Source organism: Aphidius gifuensis, linkage group LG2, assembly GCF_014905175.1.
Source record: "Aphidius gifuensis isolate YNYX2018 linkage group LG2, ASM1490517v1, whole genome shotgun sequence".
In the NCBI taxonomy this organism is placed as follows: Eukaryota; Metazoa; Arthropoda; class Insecta; order Hymenoptera; family Braconidae; genus Aphidius; species Aphidius gifuensis.
Genome location: NC_057789.1, coordinates 5836246 through 5846721, shown reverse-complemented (window position 1 = coordinate 5846721; position 10476 = coordinate 5836246). Strand labels below are relative to the sequence as shown.

The following is a 10476-nucleotide window of genomic DNA, read 5'->3' as shown; positions in this document are numbered from 1 at the left end:
GTGTGACGTCACATTGATCAACATTTTAAGAAAAAACCCTACGTTGTATTAGGAGCATAGAATATGCGAGGAGTAATTGTTCAGCTCGCGGCCGTCGACGAGAGAAAGATCAAAAAAAAATTACAAGTCTATCAAGAACACAGAATAATAACAGAGTTACTTGCCTTAAACACCAGATTGCACCCAAATACTCTTTGCTTGTTCTGTGTTCCTAATACAATCACATGAACTTTGCTTATTTTATATAAGAAAAATAAAATTACAAGAGGTGAATTTACTCTTATATTTTCTCCAAAGCGTTATAACTTTTGTGTCAATAATCATAAAATTTAATTTTGTTTATTAAAATATTTCAAGTACATTTGAAAAATAAATAAATTCATACGTAAGTGTATTGTAATTTTATTTTTATTAACAATTACAAAATAACAATAAACAATGTCAGTGTATGCATTTGAATTTAAATAATATTTTTTTATTTAAATCAGCTGTTGTTTTTAGGTTAGGAGATCCATCCTACATGTGTAATGTTTGATAATCTTTTTAATTAAATTTCACTTGTCAGAATTATTAAATTAAAAAATCAATATCTTTATTAAAATTTCATTAATTATTTATCAGAGCCAGTGTTATTTTTATTTAGACAGTGACCTCATTAATTTTGTATAATTCAAATTCGATAATTTTTTGATTGTCAAATTGAGTTATTATTTACAATTATAAATAACTAAGTAGAACGGATGTATTGAAATAGTTACATGACATAATTTTATATTTTTCCAGAAAAATGTTTAAACAAATATATCGGCCAATGATGCTGCAAAGTCGAAATGTAAGAAATTATTAATTATTTATTAAAATCAATATTGATAATTTAAAAAATAATGACATATTTAATTTTGTAATTTCACAGATTGCTCTTGCAAAAGAAAAAAAAATAAAACCAGAAATTATAATGGATAAAGAAACTGAAGAATTAATTAAAAAAGATGAATTAAAACCTCGTAAACATTCTGGAGTTGTTCATAGACCTTTAGTACAATTACCAGAATGGGTGACAAAAGCAATGCTTGTAGAATTAGAAGGTAATGCAATTAATCATAAAAATAATTTAAATAATTACTAGCTTTATGTCAATGCAATAAAATTATTATTTCTTGTAGATTATCAAGTAAATATAATAAAAGAAGAATCAAAAAAATTATATCAATATTTAAATGGTCGACATCCACCAACTGAACAAGAAGTAAAAGAATCAAAAATGCATGAAATTGTTAAATCATTGATGGAAGAAAGAAGATATGAAAATATGTTACTTGAAGACAATGAAAAAGCTGAAAAATCAATAAAAACAAGAGCTACAAAAAAGCTTAAAAGTGACATATATAATTGGGTACCAATGCAGTATGATAAACATAAAAGTTTATTGTATATGGTTGGAAGAGGAGCACAAGATTATGCAATACTTTATAAAATATTGAGTGAAATTAAATATCGTGATAAAGAATTTAAACCAAAGACATTATTTGATTTTGGATCTGGCATTGGTACAGTCTCTTGGTAATATTTTATTTGTACTTTTATTTATAAATTACAAAACAATGATCAACATTTCATTTGTTAATATTTATTGGTTTATTGTTGCAGGGCTGCAAATGAATTGTGGAATAGATCATTAAAAGAATATATTTGTGTTGATATATCCACTGAAATATCAGACTTGGCTTGTTCACTTGCAAGTCGTTCAGAGCCTAAAATTAAAAATATATTTCATCGTCAGTATCTTCCTGTAGCAAATGTGGTCAGTAATATTTTAATAATTTTATTTATTAAATCTTTGTAAATTATTTATATTAATTTGTATTTATATTTAGCCAACTTCTGATATTGTTGTGAGTGCATTTACATCAATGGAATTACCAGACAGAAGAACGAGAATTGATACACTATTAAAATTATGGAGTAGAACTGAAAAATACTTGGTTATTGTTGAGCAAGGAACAACATCTGGTTTTCAGGTTAGTAAAATTTTTTAATAAATAATTCAATGAAAACTTTTTAAATCAAAATAAATATTTAATTTTTTAAATTTTTATTTTAAGCTGATCAATGAAGCTAGAGATTTTTTTATTCATCTCTGGGACAACGTTAAAGACAATGGCAGTCCAGGATATTTTTTTTCACCAGTAAGTTTAATTATTAAATATTCCATTAAAAAGCTTTTATTACTTTAAATGAAAATTTTAATATTTAATTAACAAAAAATTTAATATTTATAAATACATTTATATTTAGTGTCCACATGAATTCAGCTGTCCTCGTTTAAAAGTTGATAATACACCTTGTAATTTTGATGCTCATTATTTTAAAATATCATTGGGAAGAACATTGGAACCAAAACATGAACGTTATTCTTATCTGGTCATTCGAAAAGGTGATAAACGTGATGAAAAAGAAATGTGGCCAAGATTAGTTAGACCAGTTGTTGTTCGTTCAAGACATTCAATTTGTCGTTTATGTAATACTGATGGAAAATTGCAAGAAATTATATTTTCAGCTGGAAAACATGAAAGGTAATATTATCTTAAATTTTCATCTATTATCATTGTTTAATTTTTAATTAATTTTATTATTTATTTGTAATTATTATTATTTTTTTAGACCAGTATTTTATACTGCACGATCTAGCAGATGGGGTGATCGTCTACCAATGGTAATAAAAAATCCAGAAAAATAATTAACCAGCTAATTTTTCTATGCTGCTAATGTTTTTTATTTTTTTTTTATCTTATTCATCTTATGATAGATTATTCAAATTAATTTGTAAATAGTAGATTTAATAAATTTAAAAAATGATAAAAACAAAATTCAATTGTCATTAATATTTATTTAAACATACACATAATTTTTTTTTACAAGGGTAAAAAGTGAAAATCCATGTTTTGTATACACTCAAATCAACTTCTTCTCCCTCCAGTAATATTACTGCACTTGTTCTCAACATTTTCCCAGAAGATTTAAAAGCAGCTTGCATTCGAATTTATTGCACAGTTTCACCTACATCATATACAACATTATTGCTGCATATTCCAGGTATTTCATTAATTAGTTTATACATTAATAATAAATTTTAAGCTCTACTAAAAATATATTTAGTTAATAATTTAATCATTTTTATTTTCTAAAGAAAAAATAGAATTGTTGTTTAAAAAATTTATAAATCCAGTGACGTTTCTTCTTTGATTTTAAACTAATCCAATAAATGCTAAGCCAGAAGTGAATTAAATACGTTTAATTGTTTAATATTATTAATTAAATTGTTTTTTTTAAACTAGCTTTTTGTAAATTTTAAAATTGGTCATTTAAGTTTTAAATAACATTTCATTTATATCATGTGTTTCTAGAAAGAAATTTTGAATAATCCAGTGTTATATAATAAATTGTTGAATATAATAGAGGACAAAGTACTTTTACAAGTAACTGGTTGGAGTTGCAGTTGTTACCGAAATCAACTTTCTCTCTAAGATCATTTAATTTTACTTTCTTTCGTTAACTTGCAAAAATCAAGTTGTTATTACCGGTGTTGCACGAATCACTTGAGAAGACATGTCTATATATTGCAATAAAATACAGCATGATTTAATTAGACACATGCATTTCTCTTATAAACACTTGATTATTGAATTACATGACTTGTTGATAAAAGAAAAATTACACTAAAATATTTAACGTAACAGTTAATTGCATAATGCATTTATGACAACAAAAAAATAATTTAAAAACAAATTAATATAATTTTTTTATTTTTTATTTAGAATGTTAACGATTATTGTGCTTGTTGTTATCCTGATGATGTTGTTGCTGTATCTTGGATCACGAAAACCAAAAGGCTATCCTCCAGGTATTTAAAAAAAAATAAATAAAACAATCGTCAATTTATTCATATATAATTATTTTTAGGACCAAAGTGGCTACCAATATTAGGATCAGCACTTGAAGTTGCTAAAATTCGTAAAAAAACTGGATTTTTACATGCAACATGTACACTACTGAGCGAAAAATATGGACCAATTGTTGGATTAAAAATAGGCAAAGATAGAATAGTCATATTAAATAATTATGAAAGTATGAAATCAATGTTGATGAATGAAGACTGTGATGGTCGACCAATTGGACCAGTTTATGAAGCAAGAACTTGGGGAAAAAGACGTGGTGTTTTAGTAACTGATGGTTCACTTTGGATTGAACAACGTAAATTTCTTTTACGTCATTTGCGTAATTTTGGATTTGGAAAAAATGATATGGCCACAATGATTGAAGAAGAAGCAATGTATTTAGTTAATAATTTAATTACACAATTGGAGTCTAATATATTGATCAATAATAAATATAATGATATAAATAAATATAAAAATAATATTAAAAATGATGGAATTATATATCAATTAACAAGCCAAGAATATAAAAAAAATTCATCTGATAATTGGCATCAAGAGTCAATTGATAATTTAATACGTAAAAATTTACCAAAAACAATTAAAATTGAAGATATGTATATGAAAGCTGAGGATTATGCTGAAGTTAGAAAATTAACTCAAAAAAAAGAAATGATTGTACAAATGGATGAAGTTTTTGGAGTTTCAATTCTTAATACACTCTGGAGAATGATGGCTGGTAAAAGGTTAAATTAAATATATTTTTAAACTGTTAAATTTATATTTCTATAACAATATAAATAATAATAATTAATTTTAGATTTAATCAAGATGACAAACAATTAATTCATCTTCAAAAAATTTTAACAACTCTGTTAAAAGAATTGGATATGATTGGATGTCCCTTTGGACATTTTCCAATTCTCAAATATATTGCTCCAAAAGCATCTGGTTATACAAAATTCATGGAAACACATCAGCAATTATGGGCTTTTTTAAACGTTAGTATTAACTTAAAGGAAAAAAAAAAAATAAATCTTGAATGATTAAATAATTAATTACTAATTGAATTTTCTATTTTTAGGAAGAATTATTGGATCACAAAAAAACATTTGATTCAGATATTCCAAAAGATCTCATGGATGCATATTTAAAAATTTTACAAACTGAATCATCTGGTGAAACATTTTCTGGTAGAAATAATCTCATGAATAAATTATAGAATATTGAATGAATAATTTATCAATTGAATTATTAATATTTTTTGATTAACACAATTATTTTATTTTCAGAATTACAATTATTGGCAATTTGTGTTGATTTATTCATGGCAGGAACTGAAACCACGACAAAAGCATTGAATTTTGTTTTTATATTTGGTACTATATCCAGATGTTCAGAAAAAAGCTCAAGATGAAATTGATCGAGTGATTGGCCGAGATCGTCTGCCACTTTTATCTGATCGACCTAGGTATGTATTTTCTTGATAAAAAAAATTAATTATTATTTAATTTCCAATGACAATTGTTTGTTTTCTTTTTTGCAGAATGACCTATGTCAATGCCATCAGTCTGGAAGCTGTAAGAATGTTTATGGGAAGAACTATGAATATTCCACATCGAGCACTCAAAGATACCTGGATAATGGGACATCGAATACCAAAAGTATTTAATTTTATTAATAAAAAAATTAGTAAATTATAAGATTGTAATTTTAATTAAATATTTATATTTTTTTTTCGTTGTAGGATACAATGATTGTAGCAAATTTCAATAGAGTTTTAATGAATGACTCTTGGGGTGATCCTGAAGTATTTCGTCCTGAAAGATTCATCGATGAAAAAGGAAATATTTCAGTTCCTGATCAGTACATGCCATTCAGCATTGGTAAGATAACAGATGTTTAAATTTAGTAATAGCTTGCAGATAAATATAATAAATTTTTGTTTTTCTAGGCAAACATCATTGCATGGGTGAAGTATTGGCAAAAAGCAATATCTTTTTATTTACAGCAGCTCTTTTACAGACGTTTACATTTTCTCCAGTTCCTGGCGAGGAACCAACAACAAAATTTCATGATGGTGTCACCGCAAGTCCATTACCATTTCGCGTTTTGATAACCAAAAGATATTGAGACAATAAAAAAAATAAAATATATCAAAGTTTAATTAATTTACAGTGTGCAACTTGACATAATAAAAAAAAAATAAAAAAGGGAAAACCCTTGAGGCGCCCAACGTCTAGTCAGAAAGGCCATTCTGAATTTCATTGACCCAATCTATAATTAAAATCTTGCTCTGGCAGACACATTTTTCAGATTGTATCATTGAACAATTTTAAAATATTTTTTATATGCAACAAAACAGATACTCTTTTAATTTTTTTGTATACAATAATTTTTATTATTTACTGTAACTAATATTAATATTCATATTAATCATAATTAAAAAATTCAAAATAAAATATCCACAAATATTTACAGACAAATAAACACAACACATATAATTATTATTTTAATATTACATTCTTCGTTGTTGTATAATAATTGTTACATAAGTATTTTTTTTTTTTTCTTTATATTGTAGAATTTACTTTCATTCTAAACTTATCACCACGACATATTAAATAATTTAATACCAATAAATACACCATTTTAATTTTTTTATCACTTGTTAAATTAATATTATTATTTCTTTGTAAATAAAAAGTACGTCATTTGTATTGCTCCATTTTATATTCTTTAAAAAAATTTTAAAAAAAGAAAAATAATAAATTTTTTGTTCATTCGTTAATCACAATGACCATATGTAATTTCGGGTCATTTTTATTTTGGTCATTAAATAACCCGAAATATAAAAATAAATATCACCAATTTGTTAATTATAAATGACTAAATGTTTTTGTTCATTTCCAATAGTTTTTTGTGAATATTAATTATTTTTTTGAGATTAAATTCTAAATTATAAACTGAGAGAAATTGTTTCAGTCAGAAGCTTTTTTTATTTATAAATACTTTCAATAGAACATTAAAAATAAAGACGAAAATAACAACAGTATGTTAATAAGTAATTCTGAATTAAGTACACCGGATATTTAAAAATAATAATATCATTCATTGAGAATTACAATACTGATGAAAATTCATGACACGTGAATTTTAAAATAAACAACAATTTAAACACTTAATAAATAATTATTAGTTTTGTAATGATATAACTAGACTATGAAACATAAATATTTAATCTTTAACAAAGTATAAAATGAAAATTATTTAAAATTTCATTGAAAATAGAGTAGTTTTGTTTTTTATAAATTATTTCATTCAGTATCTATTTTTTTTGTTTGTATTATGATTTGTCAGCAGTTTTTTTTTCGTTTTCATATATAAATATAATTGTTAAAGCTCGAAAAATATTTATATGTATTTAAAATATACATATATGAGAAAAAATAATATCAGTAAAATAGAGTAAACTCACGACAAAGCGAATATAATGTAGAGAGATTTTAATAGTATTAATTAGAGCCTGTTACCACGTATTGGAAGAAAATTTATATCAATTCAAAAATTATTTTTACCTGTAGTATTTCTTGGCAGGTATTTTAATACCTTTTAATTTTAATTATGGCTGTCAATGTAAATGATTGCACTGTTTTTTTTATAAATATATTTCTTAAATTATATATAATTTATTTATTTCAATTCCCGAATAACTAGTGCACTTGGTAGCGATAGAACTTTCCTCCACTTTTATTTGTACGTCAACTGCTTTCATCTGGTACAATGTGTATCTTAAAAAAAAATGATTTATTGTAAAAAAAGGAATTATTTTTTCATATGAAAATTTTACCTCCGATAGAATTGCCCAATTGTCACTTTCACCATGTACTGATAGTCTAATAACAGCAACTTTACCATATTTTTTATCAACTGTACCTTGAGCAACTCCAAGACTGTCAAATTTTCCTAAAATAAAAATTGAATTATATTTTTTTTCGCCTAAAAATAATCTATTATCATCAATTTAAAAAATAAATATATTACCAATAATAATATAACCATCCTCAGTAACATCATTTCTATTTCTATCAATTGATTTCGAATTAACAAGTAGAATTTCAACAGTTGTATTATAAAATTGATCCAATGGATGCTCTAGATTACCACTTCTAAATAAATATCTATGAAAAAATAAATTATTAATATTTCAAATAATAAATTAATTAATTAGAAAATTATTATATTGTAAATCATACTTTTTTATAAAAATAGGATGTACAAATTTAAATTTTAAATAATCTCCAGGTTGTGGTAATAAACCCCAGAAAAATGATTCACCCTTGTAGGCCTTGCGAAGTGTATATTGTTTATAAGATGTTATTTGAGTTTCCACAGATGCATCAGGATTATTATGAGCATAATATAATGTTATTTTACCAAATTGTTTATCCTTGAATAATAAAATAAATATTTCATTTTTTAAATGGTAATAATAATAATTATCATTATTAATTTTTTACCTTCAACTTTTGTACTTTTCCTTTGAGTGATGAGTGTGTACCAATGTGTTGAAATAGGGATGGTTTATAGTGTAACCACAATTCAGCCTTGGCAATTTTGCAATGTTTCTGTAAATTATAAAAAAAATTCATTACTATTCATTCAACAAATCTTGGTTGAAAAAAAATAGCTAAAAAACTTACACTGTCTTTATCAAGACTGCAAACTTTAGTTGACACCAAATGATCTAATAGCCAATCAACTGGTTTATCATTATAAAACATTAAAAAAAATTGTACAAGCCATGGTAACTCAACACATTTAAATAATTTACCAATAAAACCCAATTGACAAAAATCAAGAACAAACCAATTTTCTTTCATACTTATTTTTTGTAATGCATATGTTTTCATAGTTGTTATAAAATTTTTTTTAGCTAATATATCATCTTCTAGCTGTATGTAAAATGTACCTTTTGTTTGTGCATATGACATTAAAAATGCAAAATCTAAATTTTGTTTTGATCTCCATAATACACGTTGATGATCATCACCAAGTGTATCACGTAATTTTGTTAAATTTGGATAATAATTTGATGATGGTGATATAACTTCAATAAGACCATTATCTGTTTCAACTGGAAATTGTACTTCAATTTGTTTAGCAATATATGTTACATAATCAATATCAATTTCAGCAACCATAACAATGATTATTGTATCAGCAGCTTCAGCTGGTGTCATACGATCTAATAAATTTTTTAATGTTGACATTAAATAATTTTGTACATCTCTTTTAACTGTTGGTACACCAAGTACCATACTAACACCGCAACGACTTTTACTTTGTAAAAATGCTGGTCTAAGACTATTATGATCATTTAATATATGAGGTAAAAAATTATATATTGATGGTAATTTAATGCTTGTTATATTTGTTGTTGTATTTGGCATTAAAAATTGTAAATCTGGAATGTTATGGCTATTTTCAGTTAGTGATAATAATTGATGTGATAATATATTTATTTCTTCTTGTATATTTATATATTTTGATTGTAAATGTTCAAGTTTAACTTGTAATTCAGCAATACCATTTTGTAATATTGTCTCTTCTGACATATCTGGTGTTGATACTAAATTTAGTATTGCACATGGCACTAAAACAACCATCAATATTATTATACATTTTTTTCTTGTTGATGTCACAGCAATGGTGTTTGTCATTATCATTTTTTTTGACTATTTTTTTTCTCTTCTTTTTTTTTTTCATTGCCCTACATGACACATCATAGTTGTATGTTATTTATTTTTTTTATTTTCTTCTATTTTTGTTGTCCTTCAAAAGGTCTTTTAAAAGTTACGTAAAACATTGTAAATAAATCACACTCCATTATCACTTTTGTAAAATATATATTTACAAACTGAAAATAAATATATTTTTATTACATTTTTTTTTAATATTTGAAATAGTAGAAATTATTTATATAAATAATAAGAAAATTAAGTTATGAAAAAAACTGGTTAAAGTACTTGGGTTTTATTTAATTAGACAATGTATTACATTTTTATATTTATTATTTAAATTCGATTTTTAGCACATACCTCGACATTATTACAGTGTAAATAATATGTTATTAATGACACTTGATGCTTGCTGATCGATAAAAATAATATTCTATTTTTGACAGCTAATGGAAAATTGTTAGTTTTTACATTTTGTTATTTTTATTATTCACTATGATAGATTTGTTTTTTATATCACTTGTATGGTATTTTATATTTTTATTAGTTGCTTTGAGATAAAAACAAAAATATACATCACTATAATGTAACAGATGTGTGTGCATTGGTGAGATAACGGAACTATGTAGAGAAAAAAATAAATAAATAAAAGTAATGCGAACACTGTTGGGGAGGGTAAACATTCGGTAAAAAAGAATTCTACTTTAGATAAATAATAGAAAAAATAAATAAATAAATTTATTATAAACAAATAGAGTATTTGTAAGGGTGAAAAAAATTAATGTGAATGCTTTTTGAAA

At 24.4% G+C, this 10476-nt stretch overlaps 3 protein-coding genes across 3 annotated transcripts; 2 read left to right on the top strand and 1 right to left on the bottom strand.

The window, feature by feature from the left end:
• The first annotated feature begins 656 nt into the window (after nt 1-656).
• On the top strand, nt 657-2793 carry LOC122848666 (methyltransferase-like protein 17, mitochondrial). The gene is made up of 8 exons (XM_044146891.1): nt 657-832; nt 914-1085; nt 1164-1560; nt 1648-1801; nt 1875-2018; nt 2103-2186; nt 2296-2573; nt 2662-2793. The coding sequence occupies exons 1-8, from the start codon at nt 788-790 to the stop codon at nt 2735-2737; spliced, it is 1350 nt and encodes a 449-aa protein (XP_044002826.1). The 5' UTR covers nt 657-787; the 3' UTR covers nt 2738-2793.
• Nucleotides 2794-2971: 178 nt separating this feature from the next.
• On the top strand, nt 2972-6068 carry LOC122848664 (probable cytochrome P450 303a1). The gene is given in 10 exon segments (XM_044146889.1): nt 2972-3093; nt 3816-3901; nt 3961-4681; nt 4756-4936; nt 5020-5128; nt 5228-5300; nt 5302-5406; nt 5482-5599; nt 5683-5821; nt 5890-6068. Coding segments are annotated over 9 exon segments (1710 nt in total). The 5' UTR covers nt 2972-3093; nt 3816.
• Nucleotides 6031-10299, bottom strand: LOC122848665 (alpha-1,3-mannosyl-glycoprotein 4-beta-N-acetylglucosaminyltransferase B-like). Its single transcript, XM_044146890.1, has 7 exons — nt 10037-10299; nt 8639-9855; nt 8456-8563; nt 8192-8385; nt 7980-8116; nt 7786-7901; nt 6031-7726 (listed from the first exon to the last, which is right to left on the bottom strand). Exons 2-7 carry the CDS (start codon nt 9662-9664, stop codon nt 7697-7699), a joined length of 1611 nt encoding a protein of 536 aa, XP_044002825.1. The 5' UTR covers nt 9665-9855; nt 10037-10299; the 3' UTR covers nt 6031-7696.
• Nucleotides 10300-10476: the final 177 nt, after the last annotated feature.

Excerpts from the sequence above, each read along its gene's own strand:
- LOC122848665 (XM_044146890.1), bottom strand. The coding sequence starts at position 9,664 with ATGATAATGACAAACACCATTGCTGTGACATCAACAAGAAAAAAATGT. Across the intron at positions 8,564-8,638 it reads GCAGTCTTGATAAAGACAGT|AAACATTGCAAAATTGCCAA; the intron begins GTAAGTTTTTTA and ends TATAATTTACAG. Across the intron at positions 8,386-8,455 it reads GAAAAGTACAAAAGTTGAAG|GATAAACAATTTGGTAAAAT; the intron begins GTAAAAAATTAA and ends TTATTATTCAAG.
- LOC122848666 (XM_044146891.1), top strand. The coding sequence starts at position 788 with ATGTTTAAACAAATATATCGGCCAATGATGCTGCAAAGTCGAAAT. Across the intron at positions 1,086-1,163 it reads AATGCTTGTAGAATTAGAAG|ATTATCAAGTAAATATAATA; the intron begins GTAATGCAATTA and ends TATTTCTTGTAG. Across the intron at positions 2,574-2,661 it reads TCAGCTGGAAAACATGAAAG|ACCAGTATTTTATACTGCAC; the intron begins GTAATATTATCT and ends TTATTTTTTTAG.